This window comes from Carassius gibelio, chromosome A5 (genome assembly GCF_023724105.1).
Source record: "Carassius gibelio isolate Cgi1373 ecotype wild population from Czech Republic chromosome A5, carGib1.2-hapl.c, whole genome shotgun sequence".
Classification (NCBI taxonomy): Eukaryota; Metazoa; Chordata; class Actinopteri; order Cypriniformes; family Cyprinidae; genus Carassius; species Carassius gibelio.
In genome coordinates this window covers 32,361,478-32,377,961 of record NC_068375.1, presented here as the reverse complement: position 1 = coordinate 32,377,961, position 16,484 = coordinate 32,361,478, and the positions used below count along the sequence as shown (strand labels likewise).

Here is a 16,484-nt window from a genome sequence, read left to right as displayed (position 1 = left end):
TGAATCTTGGATTGGAGGCAGAAAGATAATGAAAATATATGTTAATTTGTTATTTTAGTACAAAGACAACACACACAAATTCACGCTAACCTGCAACCAGCCTAGTAAAAACCAAAGCACTATAATACACGGAGTATACATCCTAGGCTTTGCTGAATGTAGCCTGTTCTGTGTCAACAAAGCAGAACTTCAGCATTTTATAATACGAGTTAACAAGATATTCTAGCCAGAATACATTTATAGAATATAATTTATTTAAATGACTGATTTTATATATACACACCAGAGCCACAGCCTAAGGCAATTATAAAACTTCTGCTAATTCTGCTTGTTTAAGTCACTATTCGAATTTAAATAAATGATAAACAGCTTAGCACCTTGTTTTCATGCTGGCTTTTTTTTTTTATAGCACTTGTGCACACACAGCTGTTTAAAAGCACATGCCTGCACATGTACACGCTTATCCCTATGATACTAATATAGGACAAGCTTATTTTATTGAAATCCTTATATAAACCATCACTGGAGAAATCCTAAAGCTGATCTCAGATCATGATATGGTTAAAATGTGACAAAAATGCAGTGGTGGACGAAGTACACAAATCAAGTACTTGAGTAAAAGTATAGATACATATGGTAAAATATTACTCCAGTAAAAGTAAAAGTACTCCTTTTTCAATTTTACTCAAGTGAAAGTACAAAAGTACTCAATTTTTTATGTACTTAAGTAAAAAAGTACTGCAAGATAGATGTTTGCAATTTTACATAGGCTACTTAATTTAATTTTATATTAGCACATTTTTTTATAATCCTACTGCTCAAAATACCTGGGATTTTTTCCAAAATAACCACTATATGGTGTCAAAATATATTTTTGTTGTTGATATGGACTACGCTGATGAGAGTAATGTTCACTGTGAAGCTTACACTGTGATGTACCTGAGAGAAAACAGAGATGACCATCTGATCTTCACCAGTAAGAACAAAGTATTTTAAAGTTAGTTGTTTTTCAGAACATCAAAGTTACAGTACAGACCAAAAGTTTGGAAAACTCATACAAAAGTTTTCTTTATTTTCATGACTATGAAGATTGTAGAGTCACACTGAAGGCATCAAGGGCTATTTGACCAAGAAGGAGAGTGATGGGGTGCTGCTCCAGATGACCTGGCCTCCACAGTCACTGGACCTGAACCCAATCCAGATGGTTTAGGGGTTAGCTGGACCACAGACAGAAGGCAAAAGGGCCAACAAGTGCTAAGCATCTCTCGGGGAACTCCTTCAAGACTGTTGGAAGACCATTTCAGGTGACTACCTCTTGAAGCTCATCAAGAGAATGCCAAGAGTGTGCAAGCAGTAATCAAAGCAAAAGGTGGCTACTTTGAAGAACCTAAAATATGACATATTTTCAGTTGTTTCACACTTTTTTGTTATGTATATAATTCCATATATAATTCCACATGTGTTAATTCATAGTTTTGATGCCTTCAGTGTGAATCTGCAATTTTCATAGTCATGAAAATAAAGAAAACTCTTTGAATGAGAAGGTGTGTCCAAACTTTTGGTCTGTACTGTATATATGACATGATAATAAGGCCTGAAGTTAGGAAGAACATTTTAAGGAAAAAAATAAAAAAAGAAAATTCATAATGATTTTTTCCTTCTCAAATCTTGTCTGTGGTTTAAAAACACCCCTGGCCAAATGGGGTGCATCTCTTCCCACTTTGATAATTACTGTAGTTACCATGTTCTGAACATCACATCCTTTCTTTTCTCCCCAGATGTGATCTATCTATCTATCTATCTATCTATCTATCTATCTATCTATCTATATATATATATATATATATATATATATATATATCTATATCTATGTTGCTGAATAAAAATATTTGGACATTTATAAAAATTACATCAACTTAGCAACAACAAGCTTGTTAGCTAGACAGTTAGCATCGGCTAACAATATTTACTTATTTTCAGTACGATGAACATTCATGTCTGTCTACTCGTCTAGTTAATCCAAACAATATACATATGTATAACGTTAATGTCGATAAACAATATAAAAACAGACGTAACATAGGACATTTTAATAAAACTGTTAACATTACGGCAGCGGTGAATTTGAACATGCATGAGTTATTGTATTTAATCTGTGTTGTTTTAAGTTTTTTTGTTGTTGTTGTTGTTGTTTTTTTACCTAAAATTGATGTGTCTGCATCGTCTGCACTCGAGCATTTGAGTGGGCTTAAATAGATCTCTCTTTACAACGGATTTAGTTCCCAAACAACTGACAGTTTTGACCTAAATATGATTTTCAGTTACAATAATTAATCCAAAATTTCGACATAACTTACTTTTAGCAACATCAGACGCACGCGCGCTCACAAGATCTCCCGGTTCTTACTTCTGGTGACTCGCACTAAACGGTTCATTTGAATCAGTGAGTGGTCGACTCCAGAACAGCTGCAATCGGATCATTCTAATTCGTAAACGAATCGTTTGGTGCGATTCGCGATCCGATTTAAAGGTTTATTTTGAAAAGACTCAGTTCGTTCATGATGAATCAGACACCGCTTCTGCGTGTCGGAGCACGTGATATAGGGAGTAACGATGTGTTTTATGAAATGTAGTGAAGTAAAAAGTACGATTTTATGCTTTGGAATGTAGTGAAGTAAAAGTAAAAGTTGCTCAAAATAAAACTACTCCAGTAAAGTACAGATACTAGAAAAATGTACTTAAGTACAGTAACGAAGTAAAGCTACTCCGTTACTGTCCACCACTGCAAAAATGCCCAGACAGGTGACCAGTAGTGTGGATTTGACTAAACATGGTTAACCATCTATGGCATCTGTATGGCTATTTAAAGGGGCCATATGACATTGCTAAAAAGAACATTATATTGTGTATTTGGTGTAATGGAATGTGCTTATGCGTTTTAAAGTAAAAAAATAAAATAAAAAATATTTTCCACATTATTGTATGCCCTGCCTTTCTGAAATGTGTCAATTTTTACAAAACTCATTGTTCTGAAAAGCAAGGTGTATGCTGATTGGCCAATCTATTCAGTGCATTGTGATTGGCCGAATTCCTCAAGCGTGTGACGAAAATGTTACGCCCCTTAACATACTGAGATGCAGAACCCTGGTGCGATGAGACAAAACCAATAAAACCCATTACAAACGAGCCATTTGTAGGATCCAGTTGGCAAATAATTATTGATTATAAATGACTTATACTATCTTTTTATGCGCTGCGTATCACGCCGCGTAAACATAAAACCATGACTGCATTTGTGATCGGAGAAATGACAAACAACAAGCACAACTCTACACTGCTCAAAAATCGCGTTTGACTCATCAGTGGCAAATTTTTTAAATATGTAAACGTACTTACAGACTGTGAGTAAGAAGAACCAGTAAAGTTGGAATTGCCCGACTTTATAGAAACAGACACCGGCATTGTAGGCTTCTCTCCCAATATGCGCTGCACACATCTAAATATTTGGGTTGAACCGTTCTAGAATGGTGCTGTAAATATTACTTAACCACTGATTTCTAGTTGTGTACTCTTTTGGAAGACCAAACAAAGTAGTTTCACTTTCACAACGACATGCGCAGCGTCTTCACAACACGGCGGTGGCAGCAACAGTGAGAATTAAAAAAAGTTACGCCTTCTTTCTTTGCGTGAACATTTGGGTGGCATTATGCAAATTTTCCCACATCGTGACGTAGACGTGGGGTGTATTAGAATGAGCCATTTTAGGAGGGTGTGGTTTACTTAACTTTGATAAAGAATATCTCTTTGGATTTGAGACTTTAGTCTTTGCAACTTTACAGATCTTCTTTATGCACCAAAAGCTTGTAACACTCCAAAGAGAAAGGAACGTTTTTCTAGGGGTGAGAAAAAAATCAAATGTGTGCAGAGACACAAATACAAATGCATCAGAATCAAGAAGCACTGAAACTGGTTATCTGAATCATTACCCATTTAAAATGTACTGCTAAGGTCTTCTAAATGGTGGACTGTTTTTATTTTTATTTCAGTGTAAGTAACTGTAGTATATATTCAGGTATAACATTTTTTAATTAAGTTTGAATTTGTAGAAGTTTTTCATTTTTCATCAAAAAACGTTTTTCAGATTTATTTAGCACACCTCAAACAGGAACAAGGATCCAATTCATACAGCCGAAAACCAGTTGCAGGGCCAGTCTGTTAAAAAGACTGAATTCCAAGCAACACCAAGCAATTCCAAGCAACACAGTGTTAATGAACCGGCACCACCCTCATCAAGAAGAGAGAAAGACAATACATTGCATTTAGGAAAGATGTTGAATCGAAACCCCTCATTCAACATTTACACGTATCAGTTGCAGACAGGCCTTAACGCTGCATATATACTAAGGCACCTCACACTGAACATGCATTTGCTTCCTACACCAGCTTGACATGCTTATCTTCAGATTTGCTGCAGCTATTCCTACCATGCATTTCTCTAACCTTATGATGTAATAAATACTTCTGCTCACGGCCACACAGAAAGAAAGAGGTCACACAGCAAGGGCATTAAAGAGCTGATCTGAAGCTCTTAATATTGATGATGAAGGGCACATTCTGCCTGCAGCCCTTTTTGGACATTTGAGCCATTTACAGAGAGAAAGAGATCACTTTGGGTCACTGCAGATTCTTTGTTCATTTTTTTATTGGACAATGGAAATCGCTCTGCAGCTCTCCATTGTGCCTCTCCATTGACGTCCTGTCTGGCATCAGTAATGAGCAGGATGGATGCCTCTTACATATTCTGCAACCTGTGTGCGCACACCCATCTACCTACTGACAAAACTCAATGCTCAATGCTCAATGCTCAATCTCTCTATTAAATATTGGTATTATTGATAATAATTAGCCTACAAGGACAACACAATATCCTCACAATGCTTAGTCAAAAAAGCCAATAGTGAAGCATAAAGGCAACCTTTTAAAATAAACTGTGCTACTAAGCCAGGCATGATTCATATGGGCCCATGGCTAGGGTGTAACATTAGAGAAACAGAATCATGCACACTTTAAGCACAAAGCATGCAATAAATCAAAAAGAAACCATAAAATAAAAACTAAAAGGTAAAGAAAAGGAGGCAATTGGATGAGAAATGCATGTGGTTTATGCACTGATGAAAGTTGCCTTCAGTGGATGAAATAGCATGAATCAGACAAAGCAGAAACGCCCCCCTGCGCATGAACATACAGAAGCTCCTGTGTGCATTGTGTGTGCAGGCTATGATTAATCTGCCATTATCAAACACACGTTAAATAATTTCTAATACAATAGGTGGAAAATACCCGGGGAATCTTTATATAAGACCGGGAGATCATTTCATCCTTTAATCTTTAGATTAAAGATAGAGTTTAGAATTTAGATTAATAAGGGATTTACATACAGTAGGCTATATGATTGATTAATGAAATTGTTTAGGTATCTTGTAACTTTAGATTAAGAATCCATCCTTCATTATTAAAATCTCGGAACCTAGAGACTCATTCTATATATGTGAAATGAGATATATAGATATATATTCTGTATAGGTGAAATGAGAGTGATCTAAAGGAGGATGACAGCACAAAGAGAACTCACCCACAGCACACATATAACGATGACAATAACAAGGGCTGCAGGCGGCAGTCAGGAAACTAACATTCCTTTCATAGCTGGAGGAAGAGTTTGATCCTATTTTAGACAGAAGACAGGATCTCCAGATCTTCAGTGTAATCGACGTCAAACTGTCTGCGTTGAAATCCCACAGTGTAACAAAGATGTCTCTGACCGATGAGGATACAAGATCCTACTTTCCAAATGTCGACAAAGCTGTTTTGATTGCGTGTCTTCTCCTTTTCACGTCCTATAGGCACATCTGCCAACGGGCCTTTGCTATTTTCTGCTTAGGCTCTTGGTCCAAAGCCCTCGCCCATGAAATTATTCTGTCCCTTTAAAAACAATACTTCCGGGATTTGCTGAAAAATAACTAGGGGGAGTGACGTTCGAACAGCTGAAGGGCTGTCATTTAAGCGATTGGTCGCTTTCTCGTCTGCGAACCAATAACAGTTGCATACTTATGCATTATTTGAATATATTTGAATAATAGTAATATATTTCGACGAAAACTATTCCCATTGGTTGCGTGGCAGGCAACGTCTTAGCAAGCCACGCCCTCGTACACGTGCAAGTTGTTCCTTTTACTCCGCTTTGGTGGGGATACGTATAGATAATGACAGGACACAAATAGGGTTCATGTAATCTTGCATGCTAATAATATTAAGATTAACTGGCAAATAATTTTTTGTAGAGTAATTTAAGCAACCAAAATATATTAATCGAAAATAAACACCTTCACTCACATTTCTCGGATAAACTGAACTGTAGTGTTCAAATTAGGCTACAAAGGGAACGTAGGTCCTATGGAATGATTCTGAAAAAAAATAATAATAACAATTTATAATCAGTGACAAATCGGAAAAGTATACGTTTTCCTAAGAACCCTGCAAAAGTCATATTTCCAGTTAACATTTTTCATCGGTCGAAAGCCACGTAGGACTTGACTTAAATCCATCAGTGCTGGAGACTGAATTTCTGAACAATTACACATAACAACATTAGGTTTGTTTAAATCAAATGATGATAACTAAACCCTTAGTTAGTGTCAGTGGTTATTGCCCTTTTAATAGATTATGTACAAGCATTTGCATCTTCATATGCTGCTGATTGTGTCGCTCATGTGAAGCTTTCATTAAAATCAGAAATAGTGGAGCGTTCAAGTTCACATTTTCTTTGAAACAAATGTGAATGTAAATTCATATTTTGACTGTTTTTAAATGAAGCAGCACATGCTCACCACTAGATGGCGGGATTGTACCACAGAAGCATCAGGCATAAATCAAGTCCTTCAGACTGCACCACAGACTGCATATCTATGCACAGACTAATGCAGGTTGACGTTAATTTGCTACAGTTAAGATGCTGTTAAATCAGTGGAAATTAAATAGTATGGTTCGTTTTTGTTGTTATTTCTCTCCTTTTTCAATAATTTTAAGAAACTGCACTTTTTTTTCTTATCTCAAATACAGCTGCACCTTTCTTATTTCACACAATTAAATGAAATTCAGTTCAAACCTGCAGCTATTTGTTCTAAACATCGGGACTTTGTTTGTTTTATAGGATTATACTGATACAGATGCTGTAAATTATGCGAGTTTAAGAGCGATTCACACACCTGTGCGCGTACAAAGTACATTATTCGACGCGTCATCTTTTAGAACCGCCTCCGTTCTCCGTTAGTTGAAGATGATTGGCTCATGCACCTGTCACTGACGCCATGGGGACGCCGAACAGTTCTCCTGGCGCGTTGCGAACACAGACGCCACTTCTCTCTTATTTTTATGATGAATGTAAACATCAACGATTGTTCCCCGCAACCTCAAATATAATTTCGAAAGTGGAGAAAATAAAGTGACTAATGCCAAAGGAGGTGATCAAGTCATAATTGTGCTGTGTTGGACTAAAATCTCAGCAATGTCGCTACTGTGCGTGCGAGGTAAGTGTTTGGGACCTTTAAATGTTTTTCAGTTTTCTTGTTATTACACTGACTTCTATTTATGGTGTACTTGTGTATATATGCTTCTGGTTTGTAACCGGTAAACTTGAAGTGCATCTCAAACCGGTTAAAGCAACAGGTAACAGGTTATGAGAATGTTATAATTCAAGAATAGGTTTTTAACTTTCGATAAACAAGTGGTGTTATTGTGGATGGGAGGCGACTCGTCTTCCCTGTTAATGCGTTTAACGGTTTTTCCCGGTTGTGTTTTCTGTTTTATGTGCTCTATTGATATCTGTACTGCAAAATCTGTGCACACAACTGTTTTTTTTTTAATGGATACCTGTGAAGCCATCCATGTCAAATCAATATTTTTTTTTAGATTACTGAGCTTGAGTAGACTTAACGTTGGTCACTAAATATATATTTGTGCGTCTTTAATCGACGTCAAATCGCTTTGACTCCATTTATATTGTAATCTAAATAGGCTACTAAACGTTGTGTGTCAAATCAGTATCCGAATTTACAATATAATGTGCGGAAAAATAAAACTGAAATCCATTTGTCATCAAAGCCAAATTCGGAACAGGATACTAGTTCTATATTATTACTATTTTTTCTTTTTTTTTCTATTACTATTTACTTTGCTAGTACGAGATTTCGAATTCAGCATTTGAGATTGGATTTGTTAGCAAATCTCTTCCAGTGGTGGGAGATTGGAATTTGCGAAATTGTTGCTCATAATCAGAGTTGAGAATTTTGAACAAATCTTTAACCCTAAGGTTGAGGATTGATACTTTAAACTTTGTGGCTTATTAAGGAGAGGTGTTCTATTTTTTTTTTTTTTTTTCTCTAACCTTGTATTTGTGAATGAACCTACATATCTAAATTTGAATATTTGAATAGGCTCCTTTGACTTGAGCCTGTAAGTTACTATCTAGTAACCACTCAGAACATCCTAATAACTGCATGTTTGAAGTTGGCATGGAATCACAATGTGGAAGAACGTATACTTCTGTTTCATTGTGACTTGTTAAAAGTCTTGTTATTTTATCAGTTCTGTTGAGCTATTGACTATTGAGATAATTTACAACAGCTAGTCTAAATATTCTGCTTTTAGAAATAATATGGAAACGGAATATTTGCAGCAACAGTATGCATGCATATGAGCAGTTAAACTGTCTAAAAGAGTTTGCTCCTTTTATAAATCTAATACAATTGATTTTAGTTCGTCTGGACTAGAGTAAATTGCTGTTCTGTGAGGTCTTTTGTGTCAGAGATCTGTCATGCTGTCAGCAGTCATGGCAGAAGAAGCATGTACAGAAAATCAAAAGAGACTGACATCTCAATGATGAATAGAGAGATATTCTGGGATAACAGAAGAAAATAAATATGATTTGGTCTCATTGTGAATGTAACAGTGGATTACTATTACCCTACCTGCATACAGACCTTACACTTATGCATTTTCTATCAGCAGCTTTGCTCCAGAACGTGTTTTACAGTTGAGGCACAGGGTGTAAAGAAAGTGTATATGCAAAGAGCTGCATGGTAATATTTTAGCAGATTTGATTTGCAGTGTTTTGTGTGTTGCTGTGGATTGTTGAGAAGTTTTTTCTCCACATGTAGAGAGGAAGCACACAGGCACAAGGGGAAAGGGAAAAGTTAGACAGATTTACAGTATATAGCACGATGCTGGTGTTGTGTGGCGGGACAGAGCTTCAGTGTTATCCTTTTGGATTGCCACTGATCTAAACCGTGTTATTTTACTAATATTTATGCATGATTATTATTTATTCATATTTAGCTTTTATTTACATATTTTAGTTGTCATATGAATTTTATTTGAAGTTTTAGTAATTTTTTGTCGTGTTTTTTTAGTTTTAGACATTTTAATGCTTCAACCTTTTATTTCAGTTAGTATCATGCTTCTAATTTTCATTTAGGTTTTACGTTGAAGTTTTCCAAATAATGTTTAGAATTCATTTTATTTAAGCTTTATTCCAATTAATAATGATTTGCATTGTAATCTGTTGTTTGTGTTATGGGTAACCGTAACAACGCTGGTGCTAAAGCCGAAGTAAATTATTATTATTTTTTTTCTGTACTGTTTTAAAATAGGGCTGTCAGTAGAATAAAGTAAATGTGGTTAGTTTTATGATTTCTGAGCAGACATATTTTGTTAAACTGAAAATTTCTCTAATTGTCCTGGATCCTCTAGCACCTCCTTATGAGTTTTTTGATGTCCATAGGTGTAGATAAACATACATTTGATACTAATGGTTTGGGACTGTTATGTTCATATGGAGCTATCAGCCAATCTCTGTTTTCATGTCATTTTTCTTTGGCTCCAGAGTAATTAGTCACATGGCAATTATGATTTTGTCAATAAATGGTTAGCTCCAAATTTTCTGTCCCTTGAACAAAGATTGCCTATTTTGGAGTCTAGTGTCAGCTGAACAGCTGTCATTAAAATGCAATATGAATTTTAATTTTTCCAGGTAGACCTCGTGGAAATTGTTTGGGAGAGGGTTAAAACTTTAATGGCTATGGGTTGGATGTTGGGACTGAACCCTGTGCTTTCCTTTTGAACTCTCTTGATATATGTGGTTAAATCCTCTATTAAGCAGTATTTTGCCTGTATCTGAATTGTGTCCCTTTCATCATTAAAAAAAATCTCTTTCCTGCTGTTTGTGGTTTTCACTTACTTCGTCTTTTTTTCTTTTCTTTTCAGTGAAAAAGGCCAAGCTCCAAGGACCTCCAGGTAATGGACTGTTTACGTCATGTGTGCAACAGTTGTGGCTCTACAATTACCCTAGACTCAAAGAGAGAAAAAATAACACATTCAGTCAATTGTCATTCACATGAGTGTTTGGTGCTTGAATCGGACTCATGCTGCGGCCCAGTTTGGCTTGGACTGGAGAGACACAGTGAACTGGTTTTCTTGTTAGCCAGCAGGCAAGCAATGGTCTGTCAGGGGATTTTCACTCTTCTATAACACACATTGCACTCTATCCCAGGAGAGATGCAAACACTTTTAATAACTGAACTTTAAGTTAGAATTAGAATAAGCAAGTCAAGTTGAGCTTTATTGTCATTCTGCTACACGTGGGGACATACAGTTGAATGAAATGTGCCTCACAGGACCACGGTGCTACATAAATACAGACAACAACAATTAAGTAAAACAGTGTAAACCTATACACAACTAAGACATTCGACTAACATAATTACTGATGTTAACACACAGGGAAAATGTGTAATGAACATCTAATGCAGATATAAACGGTGTAAATAATGATTTGTTTTGATGAACAGATAGCTAACACTTAACGTTGGCAAAACCATAACAATTAACTGTTTGTTATTTTTACAATAGTGCTCTCATTATAACATTAGCCTAAAACGTTAGCAGTTAATGTTCTGCATTTCTGTTTTGAGCTGCGCGTGCTGAAGATGACCAGTAGAGCGATGCATTTGATGCAAGTTTTTAATCAATGGGATTTAACTCATAATTTGATATAGAATACGCTTCGCTTCGTTATTTATACAACATAACGTTAATATTAAGACTTATAGGCTATTTGCAAAAAGGGCCGAATGCACATGAACATATCTGCAGGGCTCTGAATGCAAACTCCTTTTGTGGACAGGTTCTTCATGAAACAATGTGCAGAAACATGGCAGCTAAACTCTAAAAATTCATAGCATTTTAGTATTATGGTCTTCTCATTATAATAGTATGTATATACAGTCCCAGTCATAGTTGTTTGACCTGCTCGTGCTGTGCACTGAAGAGATATCACCGTAGTACTACAGTGAAGTACTTGACTCAAAACCAAATGGTTTCGCTCTCTATGGTGCCACTGTAGAATGTGGTGAGGATGGGTGGAGGGAGACTTTGTGCATGTTCTATTTAAGTTTTTATGAATTTAGATTCTCTTGATATCTTTAACAATTCTCAAAATGAATATACTTTTTATAATATACATTATGTAATTTTGAAGCATTTTAAATTATTATTTTGAGATTTAAGTGTTTTTTTAATCTATTCAAATAAAGTTGTATGGAATTTTATATCTATATCTATATCTATATCTATATTTATATATATATATATATATATATATATATATATATATATATATATATATATATATATATATATATATATATATATATATATAATTTAAAATAAAGTGTATAGTTTAGTTAGGTTGAAATGCTTGTGTTTAGATAAGTCACTTTAGATAAAAACTTCTGATAAAAATGTTTGAGAGCAAGTGTTTAAAGTGGTGATATTGAAGTTGAAAGGCTAGTAAAATAAGTATTGATTGTGGGGACAAATCTATGGTAAATAAATCTATATGGGAACAGGAGTATGAACCGATCAATTTATTTGAGAAGCTAATGAGCTAGTGTTTTTGTCTCTGTCTGGCATTCTGTGTTCTTATTGACCGTGTCTGGACCTTCTCATTCTACCTGTGTCACCCACACCATGAATATCTGCTTCTACTTCATCCTGCGTAATCCATTCATCCATCCATCTGCATCCAAGTTCCTTAAAGCTAAACTTTGTGTCCAAATATGTCTGCTTTCATACTATATACAATATTTGGTGAAAAACAGTATGCCAAAAGTGTAGTATGTCCAATTAGTATTTCAAAAAACATTAGGCGAAAAGTATCTGGATGACCTATTATTTCTAGAGTGGGAGATGGGGAGTATTAAAACTCTAAGATTCTCTGTGGTGCTGGTAGTAGTGCAGAAATTATCTGAATGTGTATACAAACACAAACACACACACACATATATATATATATATATATATATATATATATATATATATAACACATTTATGCATATATGATGTGTTTTAATTACCGGATGAGACGATCATAAGTGCATAATTCATGATCTCTTGATTGACCCCATGTACAGTGACTATTCCATAAATAAGAGAGAGAGTGAGAGAGAGAGAGAGCACCAGCAGCAGAGCATCAGTCTATGTCTGACTCCCAAATGAACAGAGGTCTGTCTGAGTGACAGAGAGGCCCATAGAAATCTAATCTATTGCTAATAACAGAAAAAAGCCTTTCCAGCCTCTTCTCAGACTGTCCCACCCACAGCACAGAATTCAATACTGTGCTAGAATCAAATGCAGTTTGACTCCCAGTAAGATTCTATTATCTTTGCCACAGAGGTATTCTTATTGAAAAGTGACATTTTTAACTGCTGGTGAAGCTTAATTGCATCAAATGAGGAAGCCTATTATTGAGACAGGGTGTCTAAATTCCTGTTTCTGGGCTTCTAACCTTTTCTAAACAAGCATTCAGTTTTCATCTGAGGATATATTTCACTTTCCTTTTATACTGATGACTTGCATGATGTTTATGTGCACATGATTACGTGCATGATGTGCAAATTACCATTCAAATGTTACAATTCAAATTATGATTATTATTATTGTTTTTAAAGAAGTCTCTTGTACTTATCAAGGATGCATTTATTTGACCAAATATACAGTAACAAATACAGCGATATATCAGTGTCACACGACCCTTTAGAAATCATTGTAATATGACGAATTGGTGCTTAAGTTACAGTTTTTATTATTATTGAAAATGGTTGTGCTGCTGAGCTTCCTATATTTGTGGGAACCATGCTACTTTTGCAGGATTATTTGTAAAATAGAATTTAAAATCTAAAACTTTATATTACATTATAAATATTTTTGTCTCTTACTGTCAGTTTAATGTATCCTTGATGAATAAAAGTATTTATAAAAAAAAAAAAAAAGTCTTACTGACCCCAAACTGGTAACCCAGACTGTTCATTATATTCCAGTATATAATGTGTAAAATCATAAAATAAGATTTGATTAACTGGTGCTCTGTTATAAGGATTACATGTATTGCAATAAACACTCACCGGCCACTTTATTAGCTACACCTGTTCAATTGCTTGGTAACACAAATTGCTAATCAGCCAACCACATGGCAGCAACTCAATGCATTTAGGCATCTAGATATGGGAAATGTCCAAGTTCAAAACGGTGCGCAACGTTTTGCTACGGTTTCCGAGTTGAACGTCATGTTTCCTGGAAACGGTGTGCATCGGGGTTTGAGATGCGTTTTCTCTTCTTTGGTGGGTGTGTCAGAACTGCAGTCCAATCAGCAGCAACATGTATATAAAGCACACGGTATTAAAGTGAACTCTCACAATGGCTTCAAGGAAAATAATGCACAAATGTGTTCGTTGCAGCTCGGTATATGCAACAACTGAGGATATTAGAAGACATGTTTGTCGTAAGTTTTATTGTAAAAATATAGGATATCAACATAATGATGTAATAGTTTATATTTTTAGCTTCATTGCAAGTGTATGACATTTGGTATAGAAATAAAAAATGGTAATTAAGTGCTTTTCCTAAAAATGAGAAAGAAAATACAGGGTATTAAAACCGTATGAACTACAAATAAAGTCAGTATGTGAGGCTAAATAGATGGCTCCGAAAATTCTTCACAAAGAACACAAATGGCCTTCTCAGCTGCCATAGTTGCAACTCTTGCGTCATCAGAACAGTGTGTTCAACGCATCACCGTTTCTGTTTAAAAAACGTTGTGCAACGTTTTGTCGGGGCTGAATCAGCCATGGTGAAGAAAACTTGCTGAAGTTCAAACCAAGCATCAGAATGGGAAAGAAAGGGGATTTTAGTAACTTTGAACATGGAATGGTTGTTGGTGCCAGACGGGCTGGTCTAAGTATTTACAAAGACTCCTGATCTAGAGTTTACAGAGAATGTAAAAATATCCAGTGAGCAGCAATTGTGTTGATGAAAATGCCTTGTTGATGTAAGAGGTCAGAGGAGAATGGGCAGACTGGTTAGAGATGATAGAATGGCAACAGTAACTCAAATAACCACTCGTTACAACCAAAGTACTGTATGTAGAATACCATTTCTGAATGCACAACACATCAAACCCTGAAGCAGATGGGCTACAGCAGCAGAAGACCACACTAGGTGCCTCTCATGTCTGATAAGAACAAGAAACGGAGACTACAATACGCATTACTCGCCAAAATTGGGCAATAGAAAACTGGAAAAACGTTGCCTGGTCTGAAGAGTCTCGATTTCTGCTGTGACAGTCAGATGGTAGAGTCAGAATTTGGTATAAAGAACATGAAAGCATGGATTCCATCCTGCCTTGTCTCAACAGTTCAGGCTGGTGGTGGTGTAATGGTGTGGGGCATATTTTCTTGGCACACTTTGCAGACATCCCAACCTGCAAAAAGTCATTTCAGGGAGGTACACGCAAGGTCTCTCGCTCCCTCTCCCTCTCTGCCGTGCGTGCGCTACACGGTTTGAAACACAGTATCTGTTTCGCATGCGCGCTTCTGCTCGCTCGGTCTAGATTCCGGGAGGTTTTAACTAATTTGCGGGTCTCAGGGAGCCGCTTTCAATATGCGGGAGACTCCCGGAACTTCCGGGAGACTTGGAATGTCTGACTTTGGGCCCCTAAGTACCAATTGAGCATTGTTTTAACGCAACAGCCTACCTGAGTAATGATGCTGACCATGTCCATCTCTTTATGACTACAGTGTAAACATCTTCTGACTGGCTACTTCCAGCAGGATAATGCACCATGTCACAAAGCTCAAATAATCTCAGACTGGTTTCTTGAACATGACAATGTGTTCACTTTACTCAAATGGCATGCACAGTCACCAGATCTCAAATCCAATAGAGCACCTTTGGGTTACTGGCATCATGGATGTGCAGCCGATAAATCTATAGCAACTGCATGATCCTTTCATGTCAATGTGGATCCAAATCTTTGAGGAATGTTTCCAACACTTTGTTGAATTTATGCCACGAGGATAAAGGCAATTTTGAAGGCAAAAGGGGGTCCAACCTGGTACTACCAAGGTGTACCTAATAAAGTGGCTTGTGTGTGTTTGTGTGTGTGTGTGTGTGTGTGTGTGTGTGTGTGTATATATATATATATATATATATATATATATATATATATATATATATATATATATATATATATATATATATATATGTGTGTATGTGTGACTGTGTTTTTTACATGTGGGGTATTTCTCCAAATAGCTCTTAAATGTCATGTGTACAGGCGCAGGCCTGTGCGAATATGACTTATTTATTTTTGTAAGTGATGAAAAATTAAATATTCATCAGGTTAGGCATCCCTCAGAGGCCCTTTGCATTCTGGGACAGTGAGAGAGAGTGAGAGCGTATAAAATAATTTCAGGAAAGGAACTGGGTACAGATATAAAGATGTAGCCACAAAAGTAATTAGAGATTCAGAATGTGATATGAATATTTGATAATTTCTCAGCTTCACCATAGGCCCAGATGAAACCATTAATCACAAAAATCACACCTCATTTCTGTATTTCCATTTAATACTTTTACCTTCAAACATGTTTCAGCTGTTCCGCAGCTTAACTGTAGGATTGCATGTAATATGCTCCACAGTTTAAAAGGCAAAAGTTAAAGTTTAAGCTTTTCTTTTGTCTCCAGATTTGGAAAAAAATAGAACTGAAACCTACTACTGTTTTGGACAGCAAAATAGCTTTTTGCTATTTTTTGTTTTTCAATACCTAGATGAAGTGATTATATAAGACCACACATAAGCCAACTTGTTTTATTCAGTAATATATAAAAATAATGTAATAGACACATGAAAATTATTTGTTGCACAAGCAATACACTTGCTTGTTACTTTCTTTTGACTTCTTATGGAGTCATTGTAGTGTTTTGTTCTTGAGGACACAATTTGAGTTATGGTCACCAATATAAATGCAGAAACATTTATGGTGAATTCAGGTAAAGAGGGCCTCTTATTATGTTTGCTTGATAATGTGTTA

At 35.9% G+C, this 16,484-nt stretch overlaps 2 protein-coding genes across 4 annotated transcripts in view; one reads left to right on the top strand and one right to left on the bottom strand.

Moving 5' to 3' along the window:
* Window positions 1–10,359, bottom strand: part of LOC128013194 (protein FAM214B) — a 27,114-nt gene extending 16,755 nt beyond the window's left edge. For 2 of the 3 annotated variants that reach the window (XM_052595990.1, XM_052595980.1), the window contains exon 1: window positions 5,633–5,997. The gene's annotated coding sequence lies outside the window, so the exon portion shown is untranslated. Of the gene's footprint in view, window positions 1–5,632; window positions 5,998–10,294 lie in introns of those variants that run through there. The other variant, XM_052596009.1, reaches the window with a different exon arrangement.
* Window positions 7,357–16,484, top strand: part of LOC128013133 (protein unc-13 homolog B) — an 83,805-nt gene continuing 74,677 nt past the window's right edge. Inside the window, exons 1-2 of the mRNA XM_052595862.1 lie at window positions 7,357–7,586; window positions 10,321–10,350. Of these exons, the coding sequence (XP_052451822.1) occupies window positions 7,565–7,586; window positions 10,321–10,350 (52 nt within the window). The 5' untranslated portion in view covers window positions 7,357–7,564. The remainder of the gene's footprint in view (window positions 7,587–10,320; window positions 10,351–16,484) is intronic.